Source organism: Mauremys mutica, chromosome 6 (assembly GCF_020497125.1).
Source record: "Mauremys mutica isolate MM-2020 ecotype Southern chromosome 6, ASM2049712v1, whole genome shotgun sequence".
Taxonomy (NCBI): Eukaryota; Metazoa; Chordata; order Testudines; family Geoemydidae; genus Mauremys; species Mauremys mutica.
In genome coordinates this window covers 102,900,082-102,915,665 of record NC_059077.1, presented here as the reverse complement: position 1 = coordinate 102,915,665, position 15,584 = coordinate 102,900,082, and the positions used below count along the sequence as shown (strand labels likewise).

Below are 15,584 nucleotides of genomic sequence, written 5' to 3'. Positions count from 1 at the left end.
ACTCTCTCATTCCTGTAATCGCCAATACTTGTTTTCTTGGTGCTTCAAAAATGTTCTGCTTTCACATTTTTCTACTTGTTTATCTTATACTTTGCTATCAGAGGTTGTAAATCAGAAAATATGGTTTAAAACTGGCATTGCAAAGATTACTTAGCTAGGGTTTAGAGTGTTGTTATTTGGCAACAAAGATAAAAAAAATTGCTACATGATGGCTCAGTACCAACCTGAGTGCTTAATCTCTTCTTTTACTTATTTAAATTTTAGTCTAATCTTAGTTGCGGGTAAGCACCTGATCAAATAGGTCTTATTTATACCATTCTTCAATAATATCTGAAAATTTTCAGGTATGAATTATGGACCACCATCTGACCATTAAGAACATAAGAACGGCCATATTGGGTCAGACCAAAGGTCCATCCAGCCCAGTATCCTGTCTACCGACAGTGGCCAATGCCTCATGGAAATCTGTATGGGGTAAACAATTTTTTTTAAACTTCATTGTTTTTGCTAGAGGTATTACTACTGAAATCTACTACCAGGGTCCAATAGGGAAAAAAGTGAGTGTAGTCTCACAAGTTCTGTCTGCAACCTAAGAACCCACCCACTTCTGATGTCAAAATATGATGCTATTTATTATCACCCCTATTTTTCCTTTCATGCTGTGATCAGCAGCGAAAAAAATTAACAAAGCTGATGTTTAAATTGTCATAATTAGGCTTCAGTGTTAACATCTTAAGATAAACAGGTCTCAGTGCTCTCAGTTCATAGTGCTCTGAAAGCTATTGTTTCAGCCTATCTGCAGACGCATACTGAAATCACTGAATTATTTTACACTGACTTCACATTTTTAAGGTTATCTTTGCAATTGCAACATTGGTAACATTTTAAATGAAAGTTTAGGTCCTGGAGCACAAGTTGGCAGCTATCACAGAAAGACATTGGCTTATTAAAGAAGAATGGTATAAATAAAACCTGTATGATCAGGTGCTTACCTGCTTCAAACAGCCTAGTCTAACCTGTGTCTATTACTTCTGGCCACCTTGAGTTTCTATTGCTCTTATCAGGAACATTTGCTTTTCCTTCTCTGGAGGCTGTTATAAATTCTCTGCCATGAGTTTTAAGCCCACTGAGATGGCAGGGGACAGAGGCCACTGTATTTAGGGTCTTTTGACACAGATCACTCTATACAGTCGCCAACTCTATAGCCTGATCAATATTTGGCCACTAAAAAAAAAAAGAAAAGAAAAGAAAAAAGAAAAAAAAAGAAAAAAAAGTTTGTGCAAACTGTTTTTATTTTGACTCTTTCGGTTCTACCAAAAATGTGGTTTACAAGATTTTTGGTATCACCATATTGAAAGCCCACTGTTACTGTGAACTTATTTATTTGAACTGCATAAGATTTGAGCCGAAGAGCATTCAAAATATTTGTGCGACATCATTCAATAGATCCACAATTTTGTTTTGTTTGTTCTTAAAAGACAGGGTCATTTCCAGGTTCCAATACCACCTCTTTTGCAGTAGTAGAAAATTATCCCAAAAGGAGATTCTAATTATTTAATATTTTACAAGTAAAAATACATTGCAAATATCAGTTGGGATAATAAAACAGAGTTCCTATGACTTGTACCCGATGTCACTGGAGTAAATCACAGCCTACCTAATATGGCAATTGCTAACTGTAAACTCAGATTTGCCAAATCTCAAATATCTGATTACTGGTACTATTTAAATATGTATTTTTCCCTAGTTCCACACCCAAATCTAAATAGAAATTTAAATTTGTATTTATGAAGGTTATGGCTATATCCCAAGACCTTCTAAAATCAGAATGTACCTGTAACATCCTGATTTTCCGTGCAGGAATTTTACACAGAAACTAATAGTCTGTAATCAATGTCAACCTCCTTTCACACAGAATCTCATAGAATTTCCCAAATCCAAATTTAATAACATTGAATCCAACATTTAATAACACTGAAGACCTGCTTTATCTCAGTTTCTGGAAGCAAAAGTGATTGGCCTTTCAATCCCACATTCAGTTTACAAGATATGGCCACGCCTGTACCTGTCAGTCAGACATCACGCCCTAACAGCAGGTCTAATTTGGGATGAATGTGCAAACTATGCTCACAGATACCAGATACCAAATGTCTTTTCAGTCTAAACACAAGTAAAATTCCTTTTAAATCAATTATATTCTTGGAATTATAACTGAAGAGAAGTTTGGTAGAAATTTTTTGAAGTAATTAACTAGGGCTAGAAAAAAATCTTAATTCCATGACCTTCATAGGCATAGGCATTTTGGAAACCACTTCTAAGTATTTTAGAAAGAGACTTTCAGCCTTCCATATACATCATATGACCCAAGCTAATGATTAAGTCTGGAGAACAATACATATCTCATTTTTCACCTGCATTCCAAACAAAAACTCTTCAACAGAAACATCAGGCGTCTCAGATATGTTGCCTCATTACTCCTTTTATAAGTGTAATAGCCAAATAATTGAGCAATCCATGTAATCCCTGTCATAACTGATCCATTATGTTTTGACATATAGCTGGAGTACTAGCCAGTCTACAGGGAAACTTATTCTAAGGGAACAACCCCTTTTAATGGTCATGCTCAGTACAGTGATGAACACCAATACAAAACCCTAGAATAGAAAGATTTTCAAGACTTGGTTGAATTTCATTTACTGATAAACTTCAGACAGATTCAGTTTTGCAAACTTAGGTTTCTCTGCTGTGCGTACAAAAGGATCCTTTCTTAAAAACTGGATATTGGCCACAGTCATCCAGGAGCTCAGAGTTATTTTATAGTCTCTGTTGATGGGCCTGTGACAGTCTGCTCTGGAATACACACGATGGGTGCTGCCTCTTCCAAAAATTTTATAAGTGAAAGGAAATAGCTCTTCTGTTTTTCTACATCCTCTTTTATACATATAGTACAGGCCTCACCTTGCAAAATATTAGGGATTTTTCAATAAGGGCATACTAATGTTCTATTCTGTCACCCCTCCTGTTCAACGTATATGTGAGCCCAATGGGAGGTTGTGAGATGATTTGGCTGCAATGCCATCATCACCTGGAAGGGGGGAGGGATAGCTCAGTGGTTTGAGCATTGGCCTGCTAAACCCAGAGTTGGGAGTTCAATCCTTGAGGGGGCCACTTAGGGATCTGGGGCAAAAATTGGTCCCCCTAGTGAAGGCAGGGGCTGGACTCAATGACCTTTCAAGGTCCCTTCCAGTTCTAGGAGACTGGTATATCTCCAATTATTACAAGACACAGCCAGAGGTCTCAGTTTCATCAGACTCAGATGGTATGGTGTCTTTGCTTTCTCAGTGCTCTACTAAATATGAGAAAGTGATTATGCTAAAGGACTGCAGAAAAGGATCTTGACGGGACCATGGGATGGTATAAACCCAAGAGAAAATTACCAGTTTGTTCGAGAGGTGTACAATTAAGTATGTGTAGGGTCCCCATTTGCTACTGAAACTGCAGGTTGAATCAGTGCCAATAATGTCTTATTCCATCTATATCTGCTAATACATGCATAATCAGTTCTCTCAGATACGGGTCTCGCTACAGTCATCCAAGCCTTTGTGGTTATCCTAATGGATTAATTAATGCATTCTACATTAAGCTAACCTGGAAATCTTACATAGAAGCTTCAGGTGGTATAGCATGCAGCTGCCTGTCTGCTTGTTGGAGTTAGCTTAGAAAACTCGTTAAACCAGTTCTTGGCCAACAGCATTCCTCCCTATTACTTTCTGAGAGCAATTCGGGTGTTGAATTTGATCTATAAAGGCTTGAATTCTGTCTGTCTGAGACAGCACCTCTCTCCCTATGCACTGCTGTGATAGCTAAGATCAGATGCACCACTTGAGCTAACAATGCCCAGATTTAAATGTCACATAGCTAGTTGCAGGTATTCTAGATGAGGCCACCTCAACCCAGAATACACAAAGCCTGAGTTCATTGACTTTTAGGATACGGAGCAAGATCCATCTCTATTTAGTTTTTTGCCTTAAAGGCTGTCAGATGTGTGTTTGCATGTATGGGAAAGGAAGTCTCTTTGAAGATATATTTTGCTTTTGTTTAAAATACATCTGTTGGGTTAAATGGCATAAGTGCATCCAAGAAACTAACAATTTCATGCTTTTTATAAACTAAACGTAAGTAAAAGATATAAAAAATACTAACTTAAAATTGCAAATAAAATATTTAAACTGTTTATCACCAGACTTCGGGGATGACCTTAGATATGCCAAATATTTTACATTTACCTCCCAAATACAATTAAAAATATTACACTACCTTTTTCCTCTTCAGCAATGTCTTGTGCAAGGAAAGTCTGATTCAAATGGCCAAGAAGATTCAAAATTCTTAGCTATCAGTAAACGAAAGACCATAGCTACACCAAAGAAACCTACATGAACACACTTTTCTTTTATTGATCTATATTCTATTCCAGTTCTCTGGGGAACAAACAGGAAATCCTTTAACCAGCCCAACTGGAGACTAACAAGATCTGAGTCAAACAAGATAACATCCTTGCTGCTAAGTTGCTGGCAGTTATATATTGAAGAATCACAAAGCACCCGCCTGGAGTTCCTTAACAACATGTCTATCTTTTATTAAACAAAGAAAGAATATTCCAAACAATTAAGATAGGAAAACAGGCAGCCGTACCACCTTCCAGAAGCTGCTCTTCTCTAGTAGCTCAGAAGTCACTGTCTTCACACAAAGCCAGAGCCATTACTTAAATAAATCCATTTGCAAATCAGCACAAGTATCACCCTTTACTGCTGCCAGGAACTTCTAGCCAACAAGACAACAGCAGCTCACGTGGACTCATTTAATCCAAGTGTAAGTCATTGATTTCAATGGGAACAGGATCAGATCCTTACTCCTAAAGACAGGAGTTCAATTACACTTACTCTCTGAGATCTGAACTGATTGCCAGTTTACCAAAAAATAGTATGAGGTTTTACTACTTGTCAGTAGTACCCTTCATAATCTGGACCCTAATTATTAGAGTCATTTCCTATCCATACTCCCAGGGGCGGCTCTAGACATTTTGCCGCCCCAAGCATGGCGTCATGCCGCGGGGGGCACTCTGCCGGTCGCCAGTCCCACGGCTCCGGTGGACCTCCTGCAGGCTCCGAAGGCACCCTGCCTGCCGCCCTCCCGGCGACCGGCAGAGCGCCCCCCGCAGTATGCCGCCCCAAGCATGCGCTTGCCGTGCTGGGGCCTGGAGCCGCCCCCGTGTATTCCTATTTAGCTTTGATCTCTTGATCCCTTAGTTCAGCCTGGAAGAGAATGAGGGCAGGGTTTTCTCATTCTAGGGTTCTCTGCTGTGGAACTCTCTAAAAAAAAGAAGTCTGCAAGGGTATGTCTACACTGCAATAAAACACAAAAGGCTGGCCCTGTCATCTGATTCTGGCTCATGGGGCTTGGACTGGGGAGCTATAAAGTTGTAAATGTCTGGGCTTGGGCTGGAATCCGGGCTCTGGGACCCATCCCTTGTGAGATCCCATGCTCCAGCCCAAGCCCGGATGTACCTCACAGAAGCCAGGATGTTCTTTGGAAGGATTCTCCTTGACTGTTTTCTTTGTTGTCACTTTTCTTTTTTTTGCATCTGTTAACCCCTCTTCTTTACTATTTTTGTGTTAGCTTAGGAATCATTCCCTCTTGACCAGGACTGGCTCTACAGTTTTCGCCGCCCCAAGCAGCGCACTGAATTGCCGCCGTGGGCGGCGGGGGCAGTCCGTGTGCCCTTGGGGCGGCAGGTGTGTTTCCGCGGCGGCAGCAATTCGGCAGCAGCTTCTATGTTTAGCTGAAGCCGCTGCGGACACCTAAATATAGAAGCTGCTGCTGAATTGCCGCCACCGCGGAAACGCACATGCCACCCTAAGGGCACAGGGACTGCCCCCGCCGCCTGTGGTGGCAATTCGGCGTGCTGCTGGGGGCAAAACAACAGGGACTGCCACCCCTTGAAAACTGCCGCCCCAAGCACCAGCTTGGAATGCTGGTGCCTGGAGCCGGCCCTGCTCTTGACTATTGGGGTAGCTTGCATGGTTTATTGGGTTGTGCAGATCATTTTGTTCTGGTTTGTGAACTGTCAAGCACAGTCCCAACTGGATATTGAAATATATTTTAATGCTTTGTATTGATTTAATCATATGACACTCAGGATTATTAATGCATTTTAAATATGGTAAAAAAATTGTGAGCGTGGACACACACATATGGGCTGAGATTTTCAAAGCCATCTCTAGAGGATAGGAATGCCCACTTTTCATTGATCTTAATGGGAAATGGGTATCAAAATGTCCACACCCTGAACAAACATAGGCATTCTACAGGCAGATTAGATACAGGTGGATTGGTTTGTTTTTTGTAACGATACAGTGGTGGAAAATCAATCTTATAATGTCAGTGTCAGCCTTAAATAGGGAGGGACTAGCACCCCTTCAGAATACGCATGAAGGTACATACGTGCCCTAAACAAATATAAAAAAGGCTAAAAAAAAATCAGTTGCTTAGTAAAAACACATATTTAACTAAAGGTCAAGAAGAACTGGCAATCTTGGGGATATTTTAAAGTCCCCTGTTGGAGGCAGGGGTGCTTAGTGGAGATTTCATTCTATGTTCAACATATTTATTTATCCACTCTCTAGTCAGAGCAGATGATAAAAAGCACATATGAGTTGAATATTGAGAGATCCAGGACTCTCTCTTTTGTTTAGGTACCTCAGTTGTTGCATCATTTTTCACAGCAGCTACAGGGACTGTTTGAACTTCCTGACTGTTCATCACACATAATTTGGAGCATTTAACATTATGTCAAGAAAATTGCCCACTGCTTTCCCCTGTGGAAACTTATGGGAGCTCTATATCTTTAAACTAATTTTACTTAAAATATTCCATTGAATAGCATGACTGTCTCACTATAATGGGTGCAGCAGTAATGTAATTAATCTCAAAATTGCTGTGGGGAGTACAAGGCATCTCAGTTGCTTGTCGTAACAATCTAAATTAGTGTATTACTGAAAGATGTTGGGGAGGAACAGTTCATTATAGGTAAATGCTGTCAGGGTATCCATTCTTTCTATTTCTAAAGCTGAAAATAAGACTATCATCAGAGTTCTTCCTTTGAAATCCAAATGAACATGTTTTGAGGTGGGAAAGTATAATTAAATTTGATGTGGTATTTCTACAGATGTAGCTTTGCATTTTATAATAATGAAATTTGTTTGAATAAAAATTCATGTTTTATTTAGAAAAGAAAAACTGGTTTGGCTCAAAGCGTGCCATTGTATCAGAACAATTCTCTTTTGTCACTGAAACTTCACAGACGGCTGCTTCTTTTCACGAGAAAAAAATATTCTTGCTATTTTACAGTTTTACAGGGGACAGATCCCAAAGTTGTGAACAAGTGAAAGTTGGGTTGGCCATGCAAATTCTCTAGTGTACCATACATCTGTGATGGAAGTTTTGAAGAATAAATATAAGTGTGATACTACTAATAATAATTAATAAGAAGAAATTGCAAAGAACCATTGGAGTAGAAGATTGGAATATGATATTCAGTGTTGCTTCACCCGTTCCCCTCAGAAACTAAATCAAACATCAGATAAAATGAAAAACATTCCCCTAATCTAAAGGTTTTGAAAGGTGACAAAAGAAATAAATCAAAGGCCATTTGACCTGTTATTCCCTAGCATGCAACAAGACAAGAATGGGAAATGTTTTCAGTTTGCTGCTGGTCTGAAAGCACCAGCAAAGTAAAATTTCTCTTTCAAATTAACAGATTAAATTTATATCTGTAGATATTAGAAAGGGAGTTGATTCTCCTTGCAAAAGAGTTGATACAGCTCCTTCTGCTCAATACTCTTCACAACATTAGAACCACAAGAGAGCCTGTTCATAAAGTGGTAGAAAGAGAGTGAGATACTTAAGTTAGAAGCTGCATTTTTACCTTAATAATCTGAAGCAAAACATGGAACAATCTAGAGAGATTATCACCTAATCTGCCCTTTTAACATATATAAGAAATTGAAATGTAAGTAAAACAAGCACTGAATAATTAAAGAAATACATAACACTAAGGGCTTGATTTTAATTTGCATAATTTTTCCCTTAATAGTGCCTAATTAAGACATCAGTTTGAAAAAAAATCTAATAGAACTCTAAGATTTTCCACACTGAATTAACGTTTAGGACTTTTAATGGATGTTTTAATTAGACTTTGTTATTCATGGAAATTTTACACAAATTAAAATCAAGTCCTGTGTGCACTGTTCCCAGCTGAGTTTCAGCAAAAATGCTATATGGAACTGAGAGACTTTTAATACATGCACTGACAACACTTTGTAGTCTAAAGCTGACATACTCCAATTCCACTGTTTGATTTAAATAGCATTAATATTATAACCAATAAAAATTACACTATTTTCACTTTTCTTTCCAAAGTAAGTTGCATATTTATACATCAGTATATTTTTTTAAATATGAAAAAACTCTGCTGCTGGATCCAACTGTTAGCCAGTAGAGCCCAATAACCAGAATGACCTTTTGAACAGCCTAGAGAGGAGCCTTATCTGTTATTCAATATACAAACTTTGATTCAGTCCGAAGTTCTATCACTGCAGTGCCTGAAACACATGCTGAAAGACCTTTCTTCCATCAATTGTGCTAAACATATTTATCAGAACAATTTCTTCATGTTCATCTCAGTTGATAAAGTCAGTCTTTTAAGAAATTTTTGGGCGCATGGGGGGATGCTTTGAGTAGATACACTGTCATTTCAGCAATGTTGTGACAAACTATGCTCCTGAATCTCTCTCAAAACATATTATAATGTGAGCTTCAACACGGGTCTTCACAGGAGCACGGGTCTAGACAAGGCAGCAAAATCAGAAACCAGACCGAGCAGTGAAGATTACATTACACTGACATTGGAAATATTCCAAGTATTGACAGACCAGGGCTCAATTGCAGTTCGTCTTATAGCAGAGATCACATCTTAATGCTATGTGCTGATTCCATCGTGAAAAACACTCTTGCATAAAGTCCTTTACAAATTATTCCTCTAATGAAAACCACATTAACTTTGCATGTGAGAAACAAGTTTGATTCAATATAGCTGCCAGAAAGCACAACTGCTGTTGCATGCTCTTTACAAAAGGAAAAAACAAATCTCTGGTCCTATGTGACACTCATTACTGAAGTGTTTTCACGTCTGTGCAAAGAATTGTTAAATATCTATGAAACCTTGGAAGTATTACCTTGCCAGAGTTTATCTTAATAGTTTGTCTATCAATATACTTGTATGTTCAGTTTGTGTGCATGGTGTTTACATTAACACATTCCTTGCTCCTCCCTGAAGCAAGCAATTCATCTGTGTTTTACCACCTAAATCAGAGGTGTGAATTACTGTGATTTTTCTCCTAGTGTCACACTCCTTTGAGCTATCTATCAATCCTGCAGCCCTGCTGCACACAGAACTCCCACAGAAGAGTTCTGTGTGCAAGAGGACTGTGGGATTAGGCTCTGTTCTGTTTGTGCTACTGGATCGTTCAGCACAAGTATCTTTCTTATGCTCCACAAAGCAACAGTGAGTGGATATAACTAATCTGCTCCAACAAACAACCATCGTCATCCAACCATGTTTAACTGAAATACTTGCTGAATCGCTTATGTTCAATATTCCAGCGTGCTATGGTAACTGGAATAGTGAGATATGATCAGCGCTAAACACTCAAGAGGGTACACATTCTTCATAGGAATTCTTTCGGATTGTTTATTTTTACAGTACCTGGCTCGTCTGTGGACTGGACGGGTCATAAGAAGGTACATAATTCTTCAGAGTATCCTGAGGATTCAGATGGGGAGGATACCTGATCGTTGGATGAGAGAAGTAGCTAGACGGGGCAGGAGGGAGAATAGCTTGTGCTGGAAATGGCAATGGCGAAGGTGGGGGTGGAGTTCTGGTTGAGATGACTGCAGAAGATAAAATAAAATGGAAATTATTTAGTATCTTTTCCTGTTTCTTACATAACTTTTTACCTGTATATCACAGAGAGAAAATAAAAGTTAGTCGTGAATTGGCATGATATTCTTATCTACAATATCCTTAAATCCAACCTCTCATTCCCTCCCCCTTCCCTGCAGTGCCCCAGGGAATGGATAAGTGCCGTTATTCGAAATCCATATATGCCACATTTTGTTTAGTTTTTTTCTGGATTACATCATCACTAGATTTAACTTTTCTTTAAATGCAACAATGATTTCCCAGCAGGAAACATATTTCAGTTATAAAGTCTTCGTCTCAAGAGCCTATATGAATCAAACAAATACGTAAATAAATAAGTAAAACCCACATTTTTTTCCACAGCAATCCAACAAAGAAGAACAAAGTCACTGAGTTCTCAGAGACAGCCAGTGATTCCTCACTGCATTGTACTGTACCTGTCTCATGTGGGGATGGGGGCAATAATTACTAGGCAATAATGCCCTGAATAATTAGCTGACCATTGTGAAAATGCTAATGAATGTTCAACTTCAGGGCCTGGGAAACCATTCCACTCAATGAAAATATCTCTGGCAAACAAAAAAGGATCTATCCTATACATATTTTCTTTGCATTATCTTTCTTCCCATCCCCCACAAACTCACACTTCTCTATCTATAGACTACAAGTAATGTCTAAACTACCAGCAATGTTTTCACAACGAAAGGAATGTACAGAATGTCCTGTTACTGCCGAGGCGTCAAGCCAGAAGTGGAGATTGTTACATTATTACAATATATAAAAATCACATTCCACTCTTTATTACACATCCAGAGGACAATTATTTTGTGCCTTATTAAAAGGAAAAGTCTGACTATGATGGAAATGGGAGAAAAGAGCTATGCCTATATTTTAGTTAGGAAGGCCGGTGTGTCTGTCCAAGATATTTTATAAAGTGCTTACAACCTTGGTACTTAAGGTCTCTCTCTCTCTCTCTGTACAATGAATTCTGATTCTAAACTGTAGCAGCACCAGCACTGCATTGCCACTAGCTTTACACTTCTCCTCTCCTATCTTTTACTTTTTAATTTTTAAAAATACATTTTATTTTAAACTTTTTGAGCTGGGGATTAATAAAAGTGAACTATATAATAAAAAGGCAGCAGGATGTTGTTGTGGATGCTTACAACTCCTAAAGCACATCACACATATCTAATTTTCAAATGGGGTTGGCTACATAGGATGCCCGAATCTGGTATTTGACTGTCCTATTTAAATGCCCAAATTTGAAAATTAGGCTTAGGCTTATCAGCCTTAACTCTAATTATCTTTCATTTCTCAGCTGAAGTCAGAACCGAGGTTTGATATCTACCTAGTGATCCTATACACAAACAATCACACCAACGATTGTGTGTCTGTTCTGTGTACTGGAGATTTATAAAAGCAATTAAGTCTGAGTGATAGCAAAGGGGTCAACATTTGAAAAGAACTTCCAGATGCAGTTCTCAAAATAAGTTGAGAATCACAACTACCAGTGTTGCATGTGAATGCTGGAGGATCTATGCTCTTTCAAGTCTCCCCCAAACAGTTCCTAGATCTCCCTGACTTTTGTCTTTCTCCTTGGGAACAGTGGCTGGTGGGTCTGCTCCAACATCTGATGTCTTCACAGGCCAGTGTATCCCCCATTCCTCTTCTTCCAATGCTTCTCTCCCCTTATGCTGGTATCCTCCTATTTCCTTCTCCCCTTTCCATCTGTTGATCACCACTGTTTCTTCTCTCCAGGGCCATTTCCTTCATTTCCCATTGAAGCTATTGAAAGTGGAATGGGGCCAAATAAGGTAGCCAATGTCTCTGACAACTTCTATGCAGGCTCTGCTACAATAAGAGATGCAGACAAGTTTGCAATGGAGCAGCCAGTGAGGGACAGCAAAAGTGAGAGCTGATTGAGAGGCAGTATCTGTAGCTAGCAGCTTCCACCGCTGTGGTGTCAGGAAAAAACTGCAGTCCCAGGGACTCCGGGACTGAGAGTAGAAATTTGGGACAGTCCTGTTCAAATCAAGACTGTTGGAAAGTAAGTAGTAAATTTACAGAATTGCTATGTTGGTTGTTATTTTATATTGTCACTTAAAATATTAATCTAAAAGTTACATATTAAAAAAAATAAGGTTTTGATTAAACTATGGGTATGGTCAGAAAAATAACTATGGCAGCTTCTCTCTCAAGAAATCTACTCCAGAATCAGAGTCATATCCTTTCACTTTAATAACAAAAGAAAGTTACTAGTTTTTTACACTTGTTAGGCCTGCAGAACCAACTCAGCTACAAGAGAGTCTCTTCTGGCTCATGCATCATATACAGTATTATTAATTAATTTCTGATTATAGAATCCTTCCACAAATCAGAAAGAGCTGAAATTGACTTCAGATCCCAGAGTGGGTTTGCTGGGCTGGATGTTAGAAAAAAATAACGTCTCTTCAATTGTAAACTGAATAAATATGACCTTGAAGTCATTGAGATGGGTGGTGGGGGGGATGACGACCATGAAAGAATAACTTTGGAGAGAAGAACTGAATTTTAAATCTATAAAAGGAAAAATATTCAAGTCTGATTAAACACTCCTTACTTCATCCTATTGTGTTCAAGGAATATTATATAGTACATAATGTTAGACAACCCACCAATGAAAGAACCCTGCAGTGCCAAAACTTAAAGTAGTGAGTTAAGAATAGAGGGTCCTACAAAAACCATGCTAGAAATGCCCACACTATATACTTGACAAGCCGTTACAGCTCAAGGGCCATAGTTTCCCCTTAATTCATGCATGCAACTCACATTAAGGTCAAAGGGAGTTCCGCTGTGGATCTACAGAAGTATATAGTGAAAAAAGTTTTACAGATAGTGGCTCGCTCACTCTATCTACCTATCTATCTACCCCAAAAGAGGCATCAGTATCTAATTCATTTTTCAATGCAGGTGTTCAATATTGTTTTCTAATTTTGAGGCTTCCATTATGTATGGCATTTCATGAAATCCTATTAAGGCATGTGAATATAATATGCTAGTTAGCAAAAAATTTTGTCCTGTGAGTTCCTTCATTTAGGTTACATATATTTTCATTCACAGGTTGGTTTTAGCTTAACCATTGCATGCCATTCTGAAGGGCTACCTGAGCTGCCTTTAATGAAGATTCCTCCAAGGATACCCCAAACTCAGCAACATACTCAATTCCCTTTTCATTTGTAATATACATGGGAGTAGGTCCGTAACAATGACTTCAACAAATGCATCATTATCACAGGGTGGGAAAGGAGCAGAAACCAGATAAATATGGAGGGTTTTCTTCCTCCTTCGTATGCCCTCACCACTGTGTGCAACTCCTGGGATTCCTGGATGGTGATGCTGGGGGAAAGTGCTCAGTCTCGGTGAAGAATCCTGAGGAGATGTGGGACTAAACAAAGGCTTCTCAGGCTTCTTCATTGTAGGAGAAGACATATCTGCAAAGGAAATATAAGAAAACAGGAATGTTAACCTAGAGGCCTCTTATTCCACTGCACAACATGGCATTTTGTAAATCATATACTATTTATGTTTATGCTACTTTTATAAGTCCTTGTTCAGTTATCCTACTCCACTGTGACTGATTTAAAATGATTGATTTCCAGCATAGGCATGAACAACAGTTCACTGGTCTTTGGCCTGCAGAACAGAAATTGCATTCTCTTCATACCAGACAAGCAAGAAAGTAAAGAAATCCATGACCTCACCAGTTCCCTAGATGTTTTGCAATTCTACAGTACACCATATCCACTTAGCTGATGGGAATTTTATTGTAATTTTTACTGGAAATCTGCAATCAAATTTAGAGTAATCACAACAAAAAATCCATTTTACAGTATTTACTATTTTTAACACAGAAATCCATCCTTTTCCCTTCCAAAAGCACAGTGACATTCCTAAAAATGCAGGATACATAAGCAGTATTCAGATTTTCTGTTTTTCGAGTAGGCTCTTCCCTCCTCTCCCTGAGAGTTTACATCCCAACAAAAATCTCTCTTAATATGGAGATAGCACAATGGCCGTGAAAAATGAAGAAATGCTATTCTAAATGATACTATAACAGTAAACACACTGTATTTTGTCTGAAAGCTTAATTAACATTAATTATTGTACTTCAATCTGAAATTAAATCCTTTCCCCCATTTAAATTATTAATTGCACATATTTATAGCATATACATCACCATGGTGTATGGATTCAGCTTGAACTCAATGGCACTACTCATTTGCTTAAAGTTAAGCTCATTCGTAAATACTGGTTTGGGACCATAACGCATCTGCCTTTTCTTTTCTATGCAGACCATGCTATTTTCATTCATGCCTTTGTCACCTTCAGACTAAACTACTGGATTGTGTTGTATTTGGTGCTACACCTTAAATGCTCTTGCAAGTTGAAGGCAGGACAGCCCTTTAAAACAGAGTGCCTCACTTTGAGCTTATTCAGACAGTTCTTTAGGATCTGGGTGGAGTTTAAGGTGTTGATCTAGAAAACTGACATATGCTTAGGACCTTTCTACCTGAGAGTCTGATTCCCTCTTCCTGACTTCTACCACAGCTGAGATCTGTGAAGACTATGAAGCTGGATCTACCTTTATATAAAAGGGGGAAGCTGCTAGCAGGATGTTCTCTCTGAGGTCTCCTATTTTAGTAATATGCTTTGGTCCAAAACAGCCTGAATTTGAGGACCTCCAGAGCACAGCGCAAGGCTCATCTTTTTTAAGCAGGGTGCTGAAGAAGCAAATTTTGTCCAGGGGAGTATACAGGGAAAGCGATTACATTGTTTTATTTCTGTGTTGTATGGTTATTCAGTATTATTATACATTATGACAGTTGCTGTAGGTTTTGTTTACACTGATCTATTATAAATTTATATTATTGTTAAAGGCACCTGAGTAATGACATAGGTGCCTGTGGTCATTTTAGAAATGTAAATAAACAAAGTGCCATTTGAAGGGAAATAACAATAAACATTTTATTTTTCTACTTATAATAGCCTATAGCAAGGATAAGAGTAACAAATGGTTAAGGTCTGGATTATATAATTTATCCAATAAACTACATAAACTTTTTTTAAAAAATTGCTTCTAGTGTGGTGAATGAGTCTGGAATAGGGATTTTATAATTCTATAATAAAACCTGCACGTTCACTCATGATTTTAGGATTATTTCATTTTTTGATCAAATGACTGCACTAGCTTATTCATTTCTTAAGACACTTGCAGAAGAGGGAAAGCAGTTACATCTTTACAAAAGCCTTTGGACAAAATTAACCAAACATTTGGCTTTGGGCTGGGACTCTTCCACTAGTGTGTAGTCTACCACTGCAAAAACAATCCAACATTATTGTCTGAAAAAACAGACAAGTGCACTAATGGCCTATAGCTGCAGCCTTGACTAACACATTGCATCCATTACTGGCTGTCACAAGACATATCAATAACTGAACACTTAGATAAGACTCTTTTGACAACACAATTAGTTTATTATACCATATGTATAATATCACAAAA

The 15,584-nt window shown here is 38.4% G+C and overlaps 1 protein-coding gene across 3 annotated transcripts in view; it reads right to left on the bottom strand.

The window, feature by feature from the left end:
* The window catches only part of NFIB (nuclear factor I B), a 210,435-nt gene that overhangs the window by 34,972 nt on the left and 159,879 nt on the right, over positions 1 to 15,584 (bottom strand). For all 3 annotated transcript variants that reach the window (XM_045020587.1, XM_045020588.1, XM_045020589.1), the window contains 2 exons: positions 13,381 to 13,512; positions 9,824 to 10,008 (listed from right to left, as the gene is read on the bottom strand). In XM_045020587.1, the coding sequence (XP_044876522.1) occupies positions 9,824 to 10,008; positions 13,381 to 13,512 (317 nt within the window). The remainder of the gene's footprint in view (positions 1 to 9,823; positions 10,009 to 13,380; positions 13,513 to 15,584) is intronic.